General features: G+C 43.3%; 1 protein-coding gene across 3 annotated transcripts in view; it reads right to left on the bottom strand.

The window, feature by feature from the left end:
• Positions 1-23,228, bottom strand: part of LOC139541194 (uncharacterized) — a 106,045-nt gene that overhangs the window by 29,502 nt on the left and 53,315 nt on the right. For all 3 annotated transcript variants that reach the window (XM_071345572.1, XM_071345571.1, XM_071345570.1), the window contains 4 exons: positions 21,343-21,466; positions 7,442-7,541; positions 4,175-4,233; positions 3,133-3,197 (listed from right to left, as the gene is read on the bottom strand). In XM_071345572.1, coding sequence (XP_071201673.1) covers positions 3,133-3,197; positions 4,175-4,233; positions 7,442-7,541; positions 21,343-21,466 — 348 coding nt within the window. The remainder of the gene's footprint in view (positions 1-3,132; positions 3,198-4,174; positions 4,234-7,441; positions 7,542-21,342; positions 21,467-23,228) is intronic.

The following is a 23,228-nucleotide window of genomic DNA, read 5'->3' as shown; positions in this document are numbered from 1 at the left end:
TGTTCTCTTGCTCCGAATAGGCTGCACTATAGAATTATGTTCAGGGTGATAATTATACATCAAAATGATGGTCTGACAAATGGGTGGTGAGGAAATTGCTCACCAAGATGTCAAGTTAGGCCAAGAGCTTCCAGGAAGGAGTTGAATGAAAAAGCTGCAAATAACGTTAACTCCAGCTTGGATGAACTACAATAAATTTAAGGAAGTATGTGTGTGTGTGTGTGTGTGTGTGTGTGTGTGTGTGTGTGTGTGTGTGTGTGTGTGTGTGTGTGTGTGTGTGTGTGTGTGTGTGTGTGTGTGTGTGTGTGTGTGTGTGTGTGTGTGTGTGTGCAGTCCAACTCAAAAACATTAACCACTTATTGATGCATTACCAAACAGAACATCAGGACATTTGTCTCAAACTACAGGTCATTAAATTCTATGTGAGTCTCTGTGGAAGTGGTCTTTAAAGATAGTTCTGCCATATGACACATGATCCCAATACCAGTCACAGATTGGAAAGACAATTTCCCTCCACATAATGAGTGACTAGTGGATCTGTAGAGTTTGAGATCAATATTATGCATCCTATTGGCGCTGATGAGGTGTGTTGTTGTTGTTGTTGGTGATGTTGTTGGTGTTGTTGGTGTTGGTGTTGTTGGTGGTGGTATTGTTGTTGTTGGTAGTATTGTTGGTGGTGTTGTTGTCGTTGGTGATGTTGTTGGTGTTGTTGGTGATGTTGTTGTTGGTGGTGGTATTGTTGTTGTTGGTGTTGGTGGTGTTGTTGTTGGTGGTGGTGTTGTTGGTGATGTTGTTGTTGGTGGTGATGTTGTTTGTGTTGATGGTGATGTTGTTGTTGTTGTTGTTGTTGGTGTTGTTTGTGTTGGTGGTGATGTTGTTGTTGGTGGTGATGTTGTTGTTGTTGGTGATGTTGTTGTTGTTGGTGGTGATGTTGTTGTTGGTGGTGATGTTGTTGTTGGTGGTGATGTTGTTGTTGGTGGTGATGTTGTTTGTGTTGGTGGGGATGTTGTTGTTGTTGGTGGTGTTGTTGTTGTTGATGTTGTTTGTGTTGGTGGTGATGTTGTTGTTGGTGGTGATGTTGTTGTTGTTGGTGGTGGTGTTGGTGATGTTGTTGTTGTTGGTGATGTTGTTTGTGTTGGTGGGGATGTTGTTGTTGGTGGTGTTGTTGTTGGTGGTGATGTTGTTGTGTTGGTGGTGTTGTTGTTGTTGGTGGTGTTGTTGTTGTTGGTGGTGTTGTTGTTTGTGTTGGTGTTGTTGCTGGTGGTGTTGTTGTTGTTGGTGGGGATGTTGTTGTTGGTGGTGGTGTTGTTGTTGGTGGTGATGTTGTTGTTGGTGGTGATGTTGTTGTTGTTGGTGGTGGTGTTGTTGTTTGTGTTGGTGGTGTTGTTGCTGGTGTTGTTGTTTGTGTTGGTGTTGTTGCTGGTGGTGTTGTTGGAGATGTTGTTGATGGTGGTGGTGTTGTTGGTGAAGTTGTTGTTGGTGGTCATGTTGTTGGTGGTGTTGTTGTGTGGAGGAGGAGGAGATGCAAGGAGAGTGGCTCGAGCTGTTCTGATTAACTTCTCTTTGTCATCAAAAGACCAGATGCAGCCAATTTGCAGGATGCAAATGAAGCAGACAGAGAATATGTTACCGTGTTGAAAGAAGTGATGGGTGCCGACAGGAGAGATAAACTTCACAGTGGCAACTGTGCTAAAATGATTGCTAAGAGTGCCGCGCGAGACTGACGCCTCCGGAGAATGAATGGGCCAAGCATAGCGCAGTTAAATAAAACGGTAATCACCAGCACCAAATAAACAAATACGGATGGAACAAATGTAGCAAATCAAATAAAGTTCTGCGTAGGCAAGAACTACTAGATGCCGAGCATAAGATTGCTGAACCAAACAGTAATATACAAAGTTAAATATATAGCCTGTGCAGGCATAAAACAAAATGAGGGACAGCACAAAATACTTGGTTCATTAGAATACCCAATGTAATCAACCACCTTTTTCTGTGTACTATAAAATATACAAAATACAATTACTGTGTTGTGTAATGAATAATTGGCAATACAATAAGTTTTCATAATAATAGTTATTAGAACATAGCAAGTACCTTCAATTTTACTAAAAGGTTTGTCTGCCACTCTTGTTATGTTGTCTATCCTTTCTGTCTCTATCCTTCTCTTTCCCTCTGCTCTGTATATTGGAATATTTTTTTACATCTATACTAAGATGTCAGAAAATCTAGTATGGTTGTTGAATGTTAAATGTGGTGGGATGGAGGATAATAAACGACGGGTTAAGAGGGAAAAGTCTACTGCTGGCGAATCAGCAGCCCAGCTCAAACTCCAGTGGCTGATGGGAGTTTATCTCCTGGATCTCCTTTCATTTCATCTGCTTCAGCATAATTGCTTTCACTCTCTCTCGAGTAACAAAGCACTGATTGCAAACTCAATAGGTTCTTTACACATGATTAGATGCAACGGAGGCCCTTTTGAAAAACTTTGGCAGTATTTTAGTGAGAGAGACATCAAAGAAAACAACACTCCAGTGCCCGTCTGAAGCCCCACTCCTTCCCGCTTTGTCTGTTCCAATGTTGCTGCTGCAGACATTTACATTGTGGAAAAAACAGGAGACTGACTCATTTTACTGGGCCTCTCTGTGGTCGGAGGTGGTGCCAGTCTTACTGGAGCATATCATATTGGGACTCACAGGGTTGTACTAGTACCATCTGTCATGGAGAGCAGACATCAACCCAGCAGGGACAGAGGGGGGCTGGTACTAGGCCTGTACGATTTACACAGTACCACAACCACTTCCTGGGACAACTCACATGTTGTGAGAGTCTACACATCACCTTGGCAACCAAAGACATTAGGTACAGTATATGTGATCATCTACCTGAATACATTGTCCTACATTGGCACTGTGAATGTGTAGGACCATGTGCCTCATACACACCTGTATTGGAGGTAATTGACCAGAATACTGATCAAGCTATTAGGCTGAGTTTACACAGGCAGCCCAATTCTGATCTTTCTTTTTCTCACTAATTGGTCAGATCAGCACTTCTGACAATAATTGGGCAACAGATCAGTATTGGGCTACCTGTGTCAACGCAGCCATATGTATGGGGAAAAACACTTACCATAATATATTCAGAACGGTGCATGTGGCTAGTCCTCCCAGTATGACTCTTCTGAACCACATGATCTACATATAGAGATTATTGAAAGAGCCAGTCAACATCAACAGCACATGACAGTCAATGCAATCAACTAAATTCCTCTAAGTGTGGATGGAGTGCTGTCTGATCCACTATAAGAGGATGGTACAGAACAGCCATTATCAATAGGCAGACCACGGGCCAGATCCGGATGTAAAGTGTGGAGAATTGCAGGAAATAAGCTTTAAACCTGCTAATTTTTCTCTCTGCCATCAAGAGGGGTGAGAAAAGTTTGAACAGTTTGGGGTTGCATGGGTCGCGAGGTGGGGGTTTGTTACTACGCCGAAAAATGACAATATCTATCCAGACCTTTGCTACCTAGGAAATGTGTGTGACAGGACCCCTTGTATAGAAGCTATTATCCTGTGGGTCTCTGTGCTGGGCTACATGCTGTGCAGGGGGAAACCGCTCTAATGGAGACTGCTGGCTCCCTATCACAACACAATGAGCTCAATGGAGGAGGGCCATTTCAGCCCTACATAGCAGTGGCATCCTGGTCTCTCTGCCATCAAGAGGGGTGAGAAAAGTTTGAACAGTTTGGGGTTGCATGGGTCGCGAGGTGGGGGTTTGTTACTACGCCGAAAAATGACAATATCTATCCAGACCTTTGCTACCTAGGAAATGTGTGTGACAGGACCCCTTGTATAGAAGCTATTATCCTGTGGGTCTCTGTGCTGGGCTACATGCTGTGCAGGGGGAAACCGCTCTAATGGAGACTGCTGGCTCCCTATCACAACACAATGAGCTCAATGGAGGAGGGCCATTTCAGCCCTACATAGCAGTGGCATCCTGGTCCCTGTTCTAATGGTGGATGGCTGCACAATTGGTGTGCAGTTTATGCTGATAGGCACAATTATCTCAATGTTTAAACTCTCTAGAGTTATGTCAGGTAGAATTTCACCTAGAAAGTACTGTGAATCAAATGTGTGTGCAAACACAATAAAATAATGCAAATCCATAATACCTGTGTCTTGTTGTGAGATATTTCTGAGAACAGGAGAGGCATCACGTTGACAATACCTCCTGCAAAGATATCAAATGACAGTAAGCGACACCATACTTCCTTTGAACTCATTTGATTTAAAATTAGACCATTTCTGATAATCCACTCATACTACAGTAAGCAACAGTGTAACCGCTTGTCACAGTTATACTGTTTAGAATTTGAATTGTGCTGGCACAGTAGACTTGGGTCTGTTTTCACTTTACAAAGTACAAAACTATGAAAATATGAAATAGAGGCAGGGGATTAAAGCCCTATATTGCAGCAGATGGCAGAATGAGAAAGGTAAGAGGCCTGTAATTTGCACTGTTTTCCCCTCGGGCTTATCATTAGTTTTAGACAAATAAACAAAGCACCAGAACCCTATGGGGACCGCTCAACCTCCGCTATCATAGAAATATAGAACTATCCACACAACTACTACACAGCTTTTGTTCTATCAATAAACACATACATATTGTATAGTATACCATTACTATCTTTACTGTGTATGTACTGTGTTCTCTGTCCCGCTTGCTTGAACAGCATCACATCAAACCCAGTCAACACATAGACAGGTCTGTGGATGTAGCTGTGAGTAGCTGTGAGTAGCAGTACTCTACGCTCACTGTAAGCAAAAGGCTGCCCTCTGACTCTTTAAAAGCAACAGCCCATTAGGAGCGCAGACACTCAACAAAGGCTTCTGGGACACTGACAAAGCAGCGGTAAGCTAACAGCTTTGCTGAGGAAGGTGTCAGAGGAGGGCTGCAGAGAGGAGAGCGGGCTGTAAATGAGACTCCCTCCACTCCAACTCCCAGGGCTTGTTTGCTCTTTAGACACCAGTCCCAGGCGGCTCAGGGCTTGCAGCCACCAGGACCTCGCTGCTCTCAATGTACTAACCAATTAACCGGATTGGAGAGAGAGCGAGGGGGAGACAAAGAGACGAGAGGGAGAGAGGGGGGTGGGGCGAGATGAAGAGACAAATGAGAGAGAGAGGGGGGGAAGAGACAAATGATAGAGAGATGGAGAGAGAGAGGGGGGGGGCAGGACAAAGAGACAAATGAGAAGGGAGAGAGGGGGGGTAAGACAAATGAGAGAGAGACAGGGGATGGGCGAGATGAAGAGACAAATGAGAGAGAGAGGGAGAGAGAAAGGGGGACGAGTCGAAGAGTTGAGAGAGAGAGAAAGTGAGAGAGAGAGAGAGCAGGACGAGACGAAGAGACAGGAGAGAGGGGGGAGACGAAGAGACAAATGATAGAGATGGAGAGAGAGAGAGAGCGAGAGAAGGGGGATGGACGAGACAAAGAGACAAATGAGAGAGGGAGAGAGAGAGAGAGAGGGGGACAAGTCAAAGAGTCGAGAGAGTGAGAGAGGGGGATGAGACGAAGAGACGAGAGAGAGAGCGAGAGAGAGGGGGAGACGAAGAGACAAATGATAGAGAGAGATGGAGAGAGAGAGCGAGAGAGAGACAAAGAGACAAATGAGAGTGGGAGAGAGAGAGAGAGGGGGACGAGACGAAGAAACGAGAGAGAGAGAGCGAGAGAGAGCGAGAGAGAGAGGACGAAGAGACAAATGACAGAGAGAGAGAGAGGGGGAGATGAGACAAAGAGATGTGAGAAAGAGAGAGGGGGGCAGGACAAAGAGACAAATGAGAGAGAGGGGGGGTGAGACGAAGAGACAAATGAGAGAGAGAGAGGGGTTGAGACGAAGAGACAAATGATAGAGAGAGAGGGAGAGAGAGAGGGGGATGAGTCGAAGAGACGAGAGAGAGTGAGAGAGAGAGGGGGGCAAGACGTAGAGACAAATGAGAGAGAGAGAGGGGGGGGGGACGAAGAGACAAATGATAGAGACAGAGATGGAGAGAGAGAGAGAGAGAGAGAGAGGGGGCGAGACGAAGAGACAAATGAGAAAGAGAGGGAGAGACGAGAGAGAGATAGAGAGAGACAGAGAGAGAGAGACAGAGGGGGATGAGACAAAAGAGAGACAGAGAGAGAGAGAGACAGGGGGGGACGAGACAAAGAGACGAGAGAGAGAGAGGGAGCGAGAGAGAGAGAGAGAGAGAGAGAGAGAGAGAGACGAAGAGACAAATGATGGAGAGAGAGAGGGGGACGAGATAAAGAGACGAGAGAGCGAGAGAGGGGGGAGACGAAGAGACAAATTATAGAAAGAGAGGGAGAGAGAGAGAGAGAGAGGGGTGATGAGACAAAGAGACAAATGAGAGAGAGGGGGGGCGAGACGAAGAGACAAATGAGAGAGAGAGGGGGCGAGACAGAGTCAAACGAGAGAGAGAGAGAGAGAGAGAGAGAGAGAGAGGGGGACGAGTCGAAGAGACAAATGAGAGAGAGATAGAGACTGAGCGAGAGAGAGAGAGAGAGGGGGATGAGACAAAGAGATGAGAGAGCGAGAGAGCGAGAGAGAGAGGGGGAGACGAAGAGACAAATGGTAGAGAAAGAGATGGAGAGAGAGAGAGAGGGGGAGACGAAGAGACAAATGATAGAGAGAGAGATGGAGAGAGAGAGCGGGGGTGATGAGACAAAGAGATGTGTGAGAGAGAGAGAGAGAGAGAGAGAGAAAGAAAGAGAGGGGGGGCAGGACAAAGAGACAAATGAGAGAGAGAGAGAGGGGAGGCGAGACGAAGAGACAAATGAGAGAGTGAGAGAGAGAGGGGGACGAGACGCAGAGACAAATGAGAGAGAGGGAGATGGGGGGAGACGAAGAGACAAATGATAAAGAGAGAGATGGAGAGAGAGAGGGGGATGAGATGAAGAGATGTGAGAGAGCGAGAGAGAGAGGGGGGGCAAGACAAAGAGACAAATGAGAGAGAGAGAGAGAGAGAGAGAGAGAGAGAGAGAGAGAGAGAGAGAGAGAGAGAGAGAGAGAGAGAGAGAGGGAGAAATAGAGAGGGTGAAGGCGGGCGAGAAAGAAGAGTGTGATTTCCACTCGCTCCATCTGCTCACACATCCACTGTCAGAACGACAGTCAGGGTTATCCAAGCACCTCCATTAACTGTTCAGGAAACATACAACTCTCCTCACAATTACCACTGCACGGTAGCCTCTCCAACCTCCAGCACTTCTCCACACACCTATGGCAACATAAAGCAACATTTCTCTCTTCTTGACATTCTTCAAATGTCTAAGAGGGGACAGACATCTGTGTTCTGTTCTCCCTCACTATGTGTTTTTGTTCTATGTGATGGAGGTGGAGCAGGAGGAACTCACAAATAGGGTAGTGTATGTTTGTTCTTACCCAGTGCAACGGTGCCCATTAGGAAAGGTTTACCAATTTGGCTGAAGTCATTTGTGGTCTCCTGTTGAACTTCTGACCCCAAAGCAAATGTCACGGCCACCTTGGGGAGACAAATGACCAGCAGGGTTACAAGATGCACAAGTCACAAAACAACAAAATCTCAGATAGAACTCATATATAGATTCTCATTTCATGCGACATTTAACTTTAAAGGACATTTTTGTTGGTGGATGTTACAATGGCAGAGGGGGGAAGTGATGGATACCCTAGTGGCCATGCTAGACATGCCTGTAAGCTACAACAACATTTGATTCCTTGCACAAATCGAAACACTTTCATGTCGTGATCATATCAATAAAACAATGGATCATAGAATGAAACACAAACGCACAATTGTGAAGAATTGCTACAGTGGAGGAGCAGACAGACCTGTATCTAGAATAATGTTCATAAATATTCATCGAGGACTGTTAAAATGGAAAAGGGGCCGTATGCATATTGCATGTTTTAAGGCATAGTAAAAATCCCATTTATCCCATAATAAACAACCAGGAAAAAGAGAGCAACACATCTTTCACTTAAATCCTCATTTCCTATCAGGTGATGAAGAGAACATTATCTTTACAGCCTTTCTTTGAGAAGGAACTATTCCCCTTTTGCTTTGGCCATAAATATTTTTTTGTATGAGAGAGCATGAAGTCCACCTGGCCCTGGCTCATGTGTATATTTGGTGCAATATGCAAGTCTGGTGAGGCCACAGAGTGGTCTGGTGTGTACTGGTGTTGGCACTAAGATGCACAGATGCTGTTAATGGGATTTCTACCCTGGCCCCAGAGAGTCACAGGCTCTGAAGGCACAGCAACCAGGACTGTGTACCACATCTGAGGCTGTGTACCACATCTGAGAATTCTCTCTACAGAGTCCATTGAATTTATAACATAAATAACAAAACAAAGCTGATTCCATTCTATTAAAATAATTACATGATGTTAAATAGACCAATAAGCAGTAAACTGTTTGAAAAGCATCTTAAAGCCTTTATACCAACTGAAAATGAGACTATTTGAGGGTAAAATACTTCACCGAGGGCATTTGGCTGTGAAGAATATTGACAGAGGTGAATTACATGGGCTCACAGAAAGCTGGCACTTAAACTGGGATAACAATTGTCCACAAGTAAACATTTTGCTTTTAAGCACATGTGAAGAATGCCCTGGATTAGGGGGAAGAAGATTCCATTAGGTGCCCAAGTCTCTTTGAGCTCCAGAGAGAAATAGGTTTAAGTGCCTTTCCATCTCCTGTAAAAAGCCTCAGTGGACTGTGTGATGGAGGAGATATCAGGCGAGAGCTGTGATTACCCTGCTCCCAATGTGACATTGTCAGAAATCCAGGGTGTGTGGGAAGAAATGAACTATAAAAGCACACATTACAAAACAAAGAGTGTTCCCTCAGTCCCTGCTCTTTGTTTGAGTGTATCCATCTAACACCCCTCTCACCGGCTCTCACCGGCTCTCTCTCTCTCTCTCTCTCTCTCTCTCTCTCTCTCTCTCTCTCTCTCTCTCTCTCTCTCTCTCTCTCTCCACTTCTCTCTTCATTCGCCTGTACTGCAACATCTCTCTCTCCAACTCTCTTTCCTCCTCCTCCTCCTCCTCTCTTGCTCTCTCTCCCTCCACCTCTCTCTCCATCTCTCCTTGTTTGCCTGTAATGCAACAAGGGGTAGCTTGGGCACAGAGAACAAAGCACAATTGTGCATACTGTAGAAATACTCAACGGCAACCACAAAAAAAATTCTGATTCCAACCAAACACACACACATACAAACACACACAAAAAAGCAAGTCCCACCAAAAGGAACAGAGACCATTCTGGGGCATTATATCTCCTAATGCACACAGGGGACCTTGGGATGAACTGAGTGAATCCATTTCACAAGGGATAAGACGGAGGAGAGTGGAGAAGAGTGGAAGTTAGGGGGAGGAGGAAGGTGGCACTGCCATGGCCAGGCAGCCAAGCAGACTTATGGGAGAGCTGAGAGGGCTGATATGCCAAGGCAAAAGCATCTCTCATCAACCCATCTCTGTCCTGGAGAAAAGCATGTTAGACTACAGAGCACGCTTCTCTGACCACTTCCCTCCCCCACCCATTGCACCTCGTAGTGAGTGGAGTGAGAAAATGACAAAGAGGGTTGTGCTCTTTCCTTAATCCATGCTCTAAAACACACACACACACACACACACACACACACACACACACACACACACACACACACACACACACACACACACACACACACACACACACACACACACACACACACACACACACACACACACACACACACACACACACACACAGAAGATAAGTGTTGTTTTTCACCCTGTGAAAGAATTTTCAATCGTGCCAAGCTAAACTGTTGAAACACAGCATTCATCTGCCCACTAAGTATCAGAAACATAGGTATGACTGCAATCTTTATGCTCAAAGTCATGATGGCAGTAGACTGGAGGAGAGGTTTGACATCTTTAACAATTATGCAGTATAAATGTCACACTAATTATTCTATGAAACTATAAAATTGTACTTGATTTCCCATGCATAATTTGCCCCCAATAAAATTCTGTCTGCGATTTATTGCTGGAAATATGAGAAGGAGATCCATTTCAACAGAAACAGATACATTTGGTAAATAGGCTGCTTCATTTCAAATGACTTAATTGAGCGCTTATTACAGTGTATCAATGTATTTTCTCCTGGTGTGTCATTATTCATTAACCACACATTTTTGGGCATCACAGCTGCCTTTTGTAGAAAACTGCTTTTCATGGCTATTAATTGATTTGTGGCATGTTACTGCCTGCATGAATACCAGTCTATTCAATTTGTCATTTAGATGACATTTTAACCAAGGTCTCCTCAGTGCCTCACTCACTGTGCTAGTGAGACTGTGTCAGAATATTTTTTGCATTCTGATTAATCTAGTGTCAGCAAAGTTTACTCAAGGATAATTGGCACAATAAATGTAAGTAAAATACACACTTGATTACTAATTTCAACCCAGTTACCTTACATTTAACTTGCAGAGGTCACAGAAAGAACTTGACAGCGTCTCTCCTCTAAGTCCATAGAGAGGAGTATTTTCCAAACAATTCATTTTTGGAGTTAATATTTGATCAAGGTTGTCAATCAAGATGAAGAAGTGTCCTAAGATGAAATGCCACAATAGAAGCCTTGGTCTCCAGACATTGATCTGCTTGGAATAGATACCTGAAGAAGCTCTCAGCAGGGGCAGTATCAGGGGAGATGAGACCCCTTCATGTCAACTTCAGAAAGAGTGGATATCAATAGGAAACTAATACAAGACCACTGAGATATATACAGATCCATCAGTAGGAAAACACACAACCACGCATACATACTGATTAATGCAGTACACGTGCATGCACACACAGGCAGGCAGACGCTCGCTCGCATACGCCTAGGCCTAATGTGAAGTAAAAGGCCATTTTCTTAACACAAGACAGAATCTGTCTCCATAACCACACTATTCATTATGCTTACATCCCCTTTTGTCTCTGTAAAATCAATCAAAGTGTCCATAGAACTCCTTGGGCGACAGTATTCCTCACACCGCCTGTCCTAGGGTTTCCCAATAAACTTTAATTACTAAACATCATGACAATTTTTCATTTGTTATTAACATTTTATCACCAAAGTTGCCAATTCTCTATTTAGTTTAGGCTAAAAGGAGATTGATATTAGTTCTCGGTCTTCATGACGTTTGCATCCATCCTTTCCATGCTATTCCTACACCATGCCTGTACTAGGGTTGAATATTTTCCTAGTATTTTACAAATGTTCCATCTTGAGAATAACATTTCTCCCAGGTAACTCATGAATTTCCAGCCAAAACCAGAAGTGTCATTTACAAGTATTATAAAGCATATAAATAGGCCTATGTTTGGAATTGACTCGAGCTTTGATAGTGTCACGACTTCCGCAGAAGTCGGCTCCTCTCCTTGTTCGGGCGGCGTTCGGCGATCGACGTCACCGGCTTTCTAGCCATCGCCGCTCCATTTTGCATATGTCCATTTGTCTTGTCTTGTTCCATTACACACCTGGTTTTCATTTCCCCAATCAATCTACTTGTATTTAACCCTCTGTTTCCCATCATGCATTTGTGTGTAATTGTTTCATGTTATTGTGGTGTTTTATTTACGCGCTTTACTTTTGTTATGTTCCGTGTTTTGAGCGCGTTTCATTTATGTAGTGCTCTCGTTTTTGGAATGAAAATAAAAGTGCGCCTGTTAACATTACTCTGCTCTCCTGCACCTGACTTCGCCTCTAGTACACCCCTTGACAGATAGAAAATTCAAGGCTGATGCTACCTGAGCCTGATGAGCCATACATTAAATACATTTAATGAGCCCGAGCCCAAAAAATACCAAATGATTGTGCCGTTATATAATAAATACTGTAAATACTTTATATACAGTTGAAGTCGGAAGTTTACATACACTTAGGATGGAGTCATTAAAACCTGTTTTTCAACCACTCCACAACTTTCTTGTTAACAAACTATAGTTTTGACAAGTCGGTTGGGACATCTACTTTGTGCATGACACAAGTCATTTTTCCAACAATTGTTTACAGACAGATTATTTCACTTATAATTCACTGTATCACAATTCCAGTGGGTCAGAAGTTTACATACACTAAGTTGACTGTTCCTTTAAACAGTTTGGAAAATTCCAGAAAATTATGTCATGGCTTTAGATGCTTCTGATAGGCTAATTGACATCATTTGAGTCAATTGGAGGTGTACCTGTGGATGTATTTCAAGGCCAACCTTCAAACTCAGTGCCTCTGCTTGACATTATGTGAAAATCAAAAGAAATCAGCCAAGACATCAGAAGAAAATTGTAGACCTCCACAAGTCTGGTTCATCCTTGGGAGCAATTTCCAAACACCACATTCATCTGCACAAACAATAGTACGCAAGTATAAACACCATGGGACCACGCAGCCGTCATACCGCTCAGGAAGGAGACACGTTCTGTCTCCTAGAGATGAACATACTTTTGTGCGAAAAGTGCAAATCAATCCCAGAACAACAGCAAAGGGCCTTGTGAAGTTGCTGGAGGAAACAGGTACAAAAGTATCTATATCCACAGTAAAACGAGTCCTATGTCGACATAACCTGAAAGGCTGCTCAGCAAGGAAGAAGCCACTGCTCCAAAACCGACATAAAAAAGCCAGACTACGGTTTGCAACTGCACATGGGGACAAAGATTGTACTTTTTGGAGAAATGTCCTCTGGACTGATGAAACAAAAATAGAACTGTTTGGCCATAATGACCATTGTTACGTTTGGAGGAAAAAGGGGATGCTTGCAAGCAGAAGAACACCATCCCAACCGTGAAGCACAGGGGTGGCAGCATCATGTTGTAGGGGTGCTTTGCTGCAGGAGGGACTGGTGCACTTCACAAAATAGATGGCATCATGAAGAAGGGAAAATGATGTGGATATATTGAAGCAACATCTCAAGACATCAGTCAGGAAGTTAAAGCTTGGTCGCAAATGGGTCTTCCAAATGAACAATGACCCAAAGCATACTTGTGGCAAAATGGCTTAAGGACAACAAAGTCAAGGTATTGGAGTGGCCATCACAAAGCCCTGACCTCAATCCTATAGAAAATGTGTGGGCAGAACTGAAAAAGCATGTGCGAGCAAGGAGACCTACAAACCTGACTCAGTTACACCAGCTCTGTCAGGAGGAATGGGCCAAAATTCACCCAACTTATTGTGGGAAGCTTGTGGAAGGCTACCCGAAACATTTGACCCAAGTTAAGCAATTTAAAGGCAATGCTACCAAACACTAATTGAGTGTATGTAAACTTCTGATCCACTGGGAATGTGATGAAAGAAATAAACGCTGACATAAATAATTCCCTCTACTATTATTCTGACATTTCACATTCTTAAAATAAAGTGGTGATCGTAACTGACCAAAGACAGATACATTTTTACTCGAATTGAATGTCAGGAATTGTGAAAAACTGAGATTAAATGTATTTGGCTAAGGTATATGTAATCTTCCGACTTCAACTGTATATATACAGTACCAGTCAAAAGTTTCGATGCACCTACACATTCAAGGGCTTTTCTTAATGTTTTACTATTTCCTACATTGTAGAATAATAGTGAAGACATCAAAACTATGAAATAACACATACTGTAAGGAATCATTTTGTAATCAAAAAAGTATATATATTTTAGATTCTTCAAAGTAGCCACATTTGCCTTGATGACAGCTTTGCACACTCATGGAGGCCAGGTCATCTGATGCAGCACTCCATCACTCTCATTCTCTCAACCAGCATCACCTGGAATGCTTTTCCAACAGTCTTGAACAAGTTCCCACATATGCTGAGTACTTGTTGGCTGCTTTTCCTTCACTCTGCAGTCCGACTCATAAGGAACCATCTCAATTGGGTTGAGGTCGGGTGATTGTGGAGGCCAGGTCATCTGATGCAGCATTCCATCACTCTCCTTCTTGGTCAAATAGCCCCTATACAGCCTGGAGGTGTGTTGGGTCATTATCCTGTTGAAAAACTAATGATAGTCCCACTAAGCGCAAACCAGATGGGATGCCGTATCGCTGCAGAATGCTGTGGTAGACATGCTGGTTAAGTGTGCCTTGAATTCGAAATAAATCACCGACAGTGTCACAAGCAAAGCACCCGCACACCATCACACCTCCTCCTCCACGCTTCACGGTGGGAACCACACATGCAGAGATCATCCGTTCACCTACTCTGTGTCTCACAAAGACACGGCAGTTGGAACCAAAAATCTCAAATTTGGACTCATCAGACCAAAGGACAGATTTACATCGATCTAATGTCCATTGCTTGTTATTCTTGGCCCAAGCAAGTCTCTTCTTATTGGTGTCCTTTAGTAGTGTTTTTCTTCACATGCGCCGAATACAACAGGTGTAACCCCTTACAGTGAAATGCTTACTATCAAGCGCTAACCAACAATGCAGTTTAAAAAATGTAATAAAAAAATAACTACAAAAAAAACAAATAAGAAATAAAAGTAACAAATAATTAAAGAGCAGCAGTAAAATAACAATAGTGAGGCTATATACAGAGGGTACCGGTATAGAGTCAATGTGCGGGGGCACTGGTTAGTCGAGATAATTGAGGAAATATGTACATGTCGGTAGAGTTATCAAAGTGAGTATGCATAGATAATAACAGAGAGTAGCAGCAGCGTAAAAGGGGGTGGGGGGGTGCAATGCAAATAGTCTGGGTAGCCTTTTGATTAGCTGTTCAGGAGTCTTATGGCTTGGGGGTAGAAGCTGTTTAGAAGCCTCTTGGACCGAGACTTGGTGCTCCGGTACCGCTTGCCATGCGGTAACAGAGAGAACAGTCTATGACTAGGGTGGCTAGAGTCTTTGACAACTTTTAGGGCCTTCCTCTGACACTGCCTGGTATAGAGGTCCTGGATGGCAGGAAGCTTTCCCCCAGGGATGTACTGGGCCGTACGCACTACCCTCTGTAGTGTCTTGCGGTCAGAGACCGAGCTCTCAACCAGCTCCACTACAGCCCCATCGATGAGAATGGGGGCGTGCTCGGTCCTCCTTTTCCTGTAGTCCACAATCATCTCCTTTGTCTTGATCACGTTGAGGGAGAGGGTTGTTGTCCTGGCACCACACAGCCAGGTCTCTGACCTTCTCCCTATATGCTGTCTCGTTGTTGTCGGTGATCAGGCCTACCACTGTTGTGTCATCGGCCAATTTAATGATGGTGTTGTAGTCGTGCCTGGCCGTGCAGTCATGAGTGAACAGGGAGTACAGGAGGGGACTGAGCACGCACCCCTGAGGGGCCCCCGTGTTGAAGATCAGCGTGGCAGATGTGTTGTTACCTACCCTTACCACCTGGGGGGCGGCCCGTCAGGAAGTCCAGGATCCAGTTGCAGAGGGAGGTGTTTAGTCCCAGGGTCCTTAGCTCAGTGATGATCTTTGGTGCACTATGGTGTTGAACGCTGAGCTGTAGTCAATGAACAGCATTGTCACATAGGTATTCCATTTGTCCAGGTGGGAAAGGGCAGTGTGGAATGCAATAAAGTAATAATATATATTTTTTTAATCGGCCAAATCGGTGTCCAAAAATACCGATTTCCGATTGTTATGAAAACTTGAATTTGGCCCTAATTAAATCGGCTAATCAATGGTGTACAAGGGTGTACTTCAGCTCTCCATGGAATGAGTTTGACACATGATTTAGAGGTAAAGTGGCTATGTCTCTCATCACTCATGTCTGTTTAACGTAAAAACTGTAGTCAACTATAAACTTCAACTTAGTTCCACAACAGTGAAAACGGAGATATACAATGCATGTATCCAAAATGGGTGGAGGGCCTTTCAGCTGCTCATCAGTGATGCAAAGCTCAACTCAGCAGGGTTGACTGTGAGCAGCTTAAAGAGAAATACTACTGGCGACAGCAACGCAATGCCAAGTTATTTTCGGAGTTGCTTTTTAGGGACCCCCATAAAGATTCAATTTACAGCCAAATTCACAAGGAGGTCAGCGCTGAGCCTGTATCCATTATTCATTGTCAGCCGACACATTTTTCAGTAATTGTTCATAACCACTGTGTCAGCAGTGGAGAGAGAACACTTTTTGCAGTCACTTAAGAGCCATGGCATGTTGGTGAAACTCTGCCGCCTACTCGGTTATTGTGACACTCCATAGAGAGATTACAAAAGAGCCTGATGAGATTTATGTAATTACACTTTACTCATAGTCTCATACCATATCCAGTATCCACCACTCACTTACCAAAAGTATGTGGACACCTGCTTTTCGAAAATCTCATTCCAAAATCATGGGCATTCATATGGACTTGGTCCCCCCTTTCCTGCTATAACAGCCTCCACTCTTTTGGGAAGGCTTTCCCCTAGATGTTGGAACATTGCTGCGGGGACTTGCTTCCATTCAGCCACAAGAGCATTAATGAGGTCGGGAACTGTTGTTGGGCTATTAGGCCTGGCTCCCAGTCGGAGTTCCAATTCATCCCAAAGGTGATCGATGGGGTTGAGGTCAGGGCTTTGTGTTGGCGAGTCAAAGTTCTTCCACACCGAGTCAAAGTTCTTCCACACCGATCTCGACAAACCATTTCTGTATTGAGCTCGCTTTGTGCACGGGGGCATTGTCATGCTGAAACTGGAAAGGGCCTTCCCCAGACTGTTGCCACAAAGTTGGAAGCACAGAATTGTCTAGAATGTCATTGTATGCTGTAGCGTTAAGATTTCCCATCACTGGAACTAAGGGGCCTAGCATGAGCGGTTGAGCCGTTGTTGCTCATAGACGTTTACACTTCACAATAATAGCACTTACAGTTGACTGTGGGAGTTCTAGCAGGGCAGAAATTTGACAAACTGACTTGTTGGAAAGGTGGGATCCTATGACAGTGCCACGTTGAAAGTCACTGAGCTCTTCAGTAAGGCCATTCTACTACCAATGTTTGTCTATGGAGATTGCATGGCGGTGTGCTCGAATTTTATACACGTGTCAGCAACGGGTGTGGCTGAATAGCCAAATCCATTAATTTTAAGGGGTGTCCACATACTTTTGTACATATAGTGTATGTGCTGAGTGTAGAGGGAGGACAAGTGCACCTAGCGAAATATGATTCACAATGCAACTTTTATTTTAAATGCAGTAAACGTGATGAGCAAAATAATGGCAAATATTTTGATATTTCATATAGTTAGATGCTTACCTTAAATTCCACACATAGCTTAGTTCACATATAGCTGCAGTAGAGTATATATCACACAAAATATATGACAACATGCCAGACTGTATTCAAATACATGTGCATTAGAGAGGTGCAAAAGTCAAATGTACTCCACTGTTAGAATGCATGGGGACATCAGGGATTTTCAGAGCATGGGTTTAACTATAACAAAGCCATTCTTGTGAGTTGTCTTTTTATGACTCCCTTAAGGATATTATTCTGTCCTTGAGGAACAACAGATAAATAGAAAAGATTGATTTTAGATTGCTTTGATAACACACAGTGATGCACACACACACACACACACACACATACACACACACACAGTCCCGGAGCTACAACTCTAGCGGAGGTTAAGATCTAGAAGTTCAGCATAGGAACAGAAGGTTGTGGTGTAATAGCCCTATGTCACTATGAGATAGAGAGAACAAGGTCACTGCAGAGAGTCACTGCACAGGCAAACTAAAACTATTCAAACCTGCCTCTTTGTAGAGAAAGCATCTACAGTGGTTGCTTTTTCTGGTTTATATCTGAAACAATAATTCCGCAGGAACACCATGGACAAAAAGGAAATGGCAGTTTGCCCACTGATGTTCACTTTCAAAGATGGGACGCATTGTAACGACTGGAACTCACAGTAGCTTGCTTAATTGCCATAGCTGAAGGCGCTCTTCTTGGATGAGAGCGAGGTTGACATTTACATGCTTAGCAAAACGTCTTTGATTACCTGTTTATGAGATACAAGATTTGATCAGAGTTTGGCAGATATTGTGAGACACACTGGGAACAACTCTCTCTGATTAGAGGAATACTGCCATCCACACGGCCAAGAGATTTCAGGTCCCCTACGAGCAGTGACAGCCAAGCAAAATGATTTACCAGTCTGCCAGTGAATTGTTATGATGAGGTTACAACCTTACAGATTACCACTGTATGTTTGTGAGTGACTGAGTGTGGGTGTGAAGCTGCACACAGAATGAATAAAACATCACAAGGTAGAAATTTATATTTTGGGACCATTGTGGTACCATTAATGACATAAAAAGAGAGAGACGGAGATGATAAACTCCAGCTCTTAGCTATTCAACAAAAGCATCTAGCAGAGCTTCCTGTAGATAGGGGAGTCGACAAGATAGTACCATCAGATAAGAACAATTACCAACAACAACTACAACAAAACTTCTGTTGCATTTCTGGCTTCCAGTGGCAGAGACAATAAAACTTTTACTTTCCATAATAATACATTCTGTCCTGACAAAAAACTTGGGTGGTTTTATAAAAAGTTTAAGGACTTGTTTAGATTGTACGGCTGTGTGCTCGATTTTATACACCTGTCAGCAACGGGTGTGGCTGAAATAGCCGAATCCACTCATTTGAAGGGGTGTCCACATAATTTTTTGTGTAAATGAATATCTATAACTTGAAACTAAGTGTTTCTCACTACCTAGATTTAGAGTGTGTGTGTAGTGTAAAGTTAATATGTTAATCAAAAACAGATCCAGAATGAGACTAACCATTTTCAAATTGCTAGTATAGACTAGGCATTCTACTACGCATGTAGCAATAGGGCAAATACATGGACACAGGATAGAAAATAACACTAAGGACTATGTTTGCACCATTTCCTAACACCTTGAGTAATTTTTGTGTCAGATAACTCAACAATAATTATACAAAGCTAAGAGACCACAACCTTGTGGCATGTGGCATCCTGTTATTGTTCTGGCTAAGCCAACAGTAGCGACGGACTAGAACATCTCCAGCAGTGCTTTTGACACCGTTTCTGACATTGAGAATCACTGACCTGAAAAAATCGAATGGCCGCCCGTGTTACACACACAGTGGGATCCTGTGCCATCTGCATGAAGTGAAAAATCTACTATGCCACTTGCATCCTAACTCCCAGCATGTAATGTGACAGAAGACTGACTACAGAGACAGAGTAAAAAGGACAGTAATGACTGCACTGTCAGCTCAAACAGCAGTCATAATAACATTACAGTCATTTATTTAACATGCAATCTTAATTGCTGTCCTTGAATTCTGACTGGGTAATCAACCTCAACGTTCATAACCCTGCCTTCAGCAGCCTTATCTAGGTCTGCCAACCAGGGACAGAGTGGCTTTACGTCCACCCTAGAGAGAGCCGCTATTCTCTCAGCCTCTAAGATGGAAATCCATTACGGATGATTATTTAAAGCGGCAGAATTGTTGAATTATGACCGCATAGGTTTTTTAACTAGCACGCCAGACCATTGTCTTACTTTTCCTATGCATTATTAATACATTTAAACAGAAGCCAAATCCAAGTAAGAAACCATATGCATTTTTAATGGATCTATATATCAGATTATTCATTTCAGTAGAAGTTAAAGGCGGCCAAGCCAACCTTAACAGTAAATCCTTGACTGGTGGCAATTAGCAGGCCAGCAGCTAACACACTTCCTGTCCCGGTCTCCTCTTAATGAGTTCCAGGCAGCCATCGAACTCATTTGCATTTTCAATTGCAGGCTTGGCAGCCAGACACACATCTTTCTCAGACTGTTTAACATTACTCCTGACCCTTACAGCCTTACAGAACTGGAAACAGAGATGAAGGACCCAATAGGAGAGGATCTAGGAGTATCTGTGGATTATGTGTTACCCAAGGAACTGGAACGAGAGATAGAGAGAGGGTGCATATCGGTGGATTGTGAACAAAAAACAACTATTATCACTAAAGTTAATGTGTGGTCATTGACTGTTTGATTCTATTACTGGCAGGGAAATAAAATAAAAGCCCTCCCATTACATTTTAATGATGTTGTACATTTAGGTGTGGAACACATTTCAGTAGTGCCTCATTCAACAGTGTCAGATCAGATATGTCCCCCAGTATGTAATGGGGTTTGGTTCTAGCTGATGTAGTGTGGGGCCTGGCCCTGAAAGAGGGTTGCCTGCCTGCCTGCCTCTGGATGGATCCAGCTGCTGCTTAGATGTGCTGCGATTCACAGTGTGACCAAACTGGAGACTGGGGCGGCTCCTACTGCAGCCCATAAAGCTGGCACACACAAATGATAAGCGTTTAAATTACAGATAAGCCCAGACGCCACGGACAAGGATAATACATCAATGAAGGTGAGTGATGAGGCCTATTTGTCCACTGATGAGACGTGGATGAAAACTAATGTCAAGTACCTAGGTGTCAGCTGGCAAGAGGACAACTCCCCTGTTTGATGAATGACTGAGCGTGGTTATTCATAGTATCAACACAGAACAGTGTGTCACTGATATATTCACACTACAGTAGATGATGTTTCTAGAATCAACTAAACAGCGACTGGCACTGGCAGAGAGTGAAACCATAAATGAACCGCTAGGGTAAATCTGAGAAGGATCAAGGACTGTGACTGTTAATTGATATCAAATATTCCAGGTATTATATTAAGTTTGCCAATATCAAACAAAGGTCCTGTGGAGGTAATATAATCATCTAATCTTCTGCAACAATATCCATCACAATCTCTCAGAGGTGGCACTTTAATATGAGTTTTTATTGCATTTCTGTATTTGCATTCAACTACTGAGGGTACGAGACTTCACTCACAGGCTCTGGTATTTTCATTAAGATAAATAATGTGTATTTCATTCCTTTCTTACCTCGGGGGTTGAAAGATAGAGGTGTGCTCACATTGTGAGTTTCTTTGGCCTAATAAATCACATGTCAGAAACCATTATTATTTAATCATTACATCCCATTATGACTGCTGTCATCTCCCTGCCTTCATCTCTGTGGATGAACTTCTATTCATCTTTATGACTCTTTATGTAATCTAATGGAGCAGTCACCTCATGAGAATAATTAAGGCATAGCCGTAAACATGGGAAGGACAAACTGAGCAGAATCCAAAACCCCTTTTACACTATAAAACACTGTAACATATACAGCATCGTTCAACATTGTCATCTTGGGAAATTGAGCCTATGATAAAAAAAATGCCTGTAATAAAATCCATCCAGTTTCTCTTTGAATGCAAACTATGATTTACATAATTAGCAACAATGTGCAGTAGATCGGAATCCCAGGATGACTTATTGAAACGGAACACACTTACTGTGATGATCAGCATGATGCCTTTCAGGAGGGTCAGTAGCGACGTGATTGGCTGAATGACCATCTGAGCCAGCAGGATTCCAAGAGAGAGTGTCCAGGTAAACCCAGGAATGACATAGATATGGCTGTAGGTAGAGACAGACAGACAGACAGACAGACAGACAGACAGACAGACAGACAGACAGACAGACAGATAGACAGACAGACATGCAAACCACAGCATTAATGGCACACAATCAGAATAGCTCCCAAGATTAATATACATTTTTTTTGTGTTAGGCTAATAGCTGTGCATCTTTTTCTAAAGAGACACCATTCTTTTTCAACAAAGACCTGTCCTTAGTTTCCCTTAATCAGCAGAAAGCATCGGTAATCACATAAAAAGAGCCTACACATAAATTGTTGGAAGGCAAGCAATTTTGATATGCACACAAAGTAAATGGTTTTCCCTATTGACTATAGGCCTACAGTATACATCTGTTGTCAAAGACTACTAATGCCATTAATAAATATGATTAGCATATATAGAGGCATCCAATGGCCTCATTTCTCACTCAAATCATTTGGTTTGGCCAAAATGGACGATGAGGACGGTGAATCCCACTAAGAGGGACTGAAATAACCTATTGATTAGTGCCTACAGGGGGATCACTTGAAATTCACTGGGGTTTTTCTCTCCAATAACTGGCCTGCTCTCTGAACCTATATCCAGCAGATATCCCAAGCCAATAACATGTTCTTAATAAACCACTCAAGCATTCACATAGGCTGCACCCAGTCCAACTAGATACAGTTACTCTGAATAATATTCAGGTTATGTATTTACTGGGGTAGAACAAAATAAATGACCTCTTCAAACTGATAAAGGTAATTACAGCCAAATTCACATGCAGAGGAAGAAAAAAACAAAGATACAGGGAGCTCACTTTGACTCCACACTTGAGCCACCTTGCCACAGCTGCTACAATACAGAACACCCAGGCAAGTGTCCCTGTGCTCTTGCACTGCAATTCCCCTTCAAATCAAATCAAATTGTATTTGTCACATGCGCCGAATAGAACAGGTATAGACCTTGCAGTGAAATGCTTACTTACAAGTCCTTAACCAACAATGCAGTTTAAAGAAAATACCTAAAAAAAGTAAGAGATAAAAGTAACAAATAATTAAAGAGCAGCAGTAAAATAACAATAGCGAGGCTATATACAGGGGGTACCGGTACAGAGTCAATGTGCGGGGGCACCAGTGTCAAGGTAATTGAGGTAATACGTACATGTAGGTAGAGTTATTAAAGTGAGTATGCATAGATAATAAAAGAGAGTATCAGCAGCGTAGAGGGGGGGGGGGGGGGGGGGGCAATGCAAATAGTCTGGTTAGCCATTTGATTAGCTGTTCAGGAGTCATATGGCTTGGGGGTAGAAGCTGTTTAGAAGCCACTTGGTCCTAGACTTGGCACTCCGGTACTGCTTGCCGTGCGGTAGCCGAGAGAACAGTCTATGACTAGGGTGGCTAGAGTCTTTGACAAATTTTAGGGCTTTCTCTGACACCGACTGGTATAGAAGTCCTGGATGGCAGGAAGCTTGGCCCCGGTGATGTACTGGGCCATACGCACTACCCTCTGTAGTGCCTTGCGGTCGGAGGCCAAGCAGTTGCCATACCAGGCAGTGATGCAACCCATCAGGATGCTCTTGATGGTGCAGCTGTAAAACCTTTTAAGGACCTGAGGACCCATGCCAAATCTTTTCAGTCTCCTGAGGGGGAAAAGGTTTTGTCATGCCCTCTTCACAACTGTCTTGGTGTGCTTGGACCATGTTAGTTTGTTGGTGATGTGGACGCCAAGGAACTTGAAGCTCTCAACCTGCTCCACTACAGCCTTGTCAATGAGAATTG

The sequence above is a fragment of the Salvelinus alpinus genome, chromosome 16, assembly GCF_045679555.1.
Source record: "Salvelinus alpinus chromosome 16, SLU_Salpinus.1, whole genome shotgun sequence".
NCBI lineage: Eukaryota > Metazoa > Chordata > Actinopteri > Salmoniformes > Salmonidae > Salvelinus > Salvelinus alpinus.
Note: the sequence above shows the minus strand (reverse complement) of the source record. Positions and strands in the feature narration are given on the sequence as shown.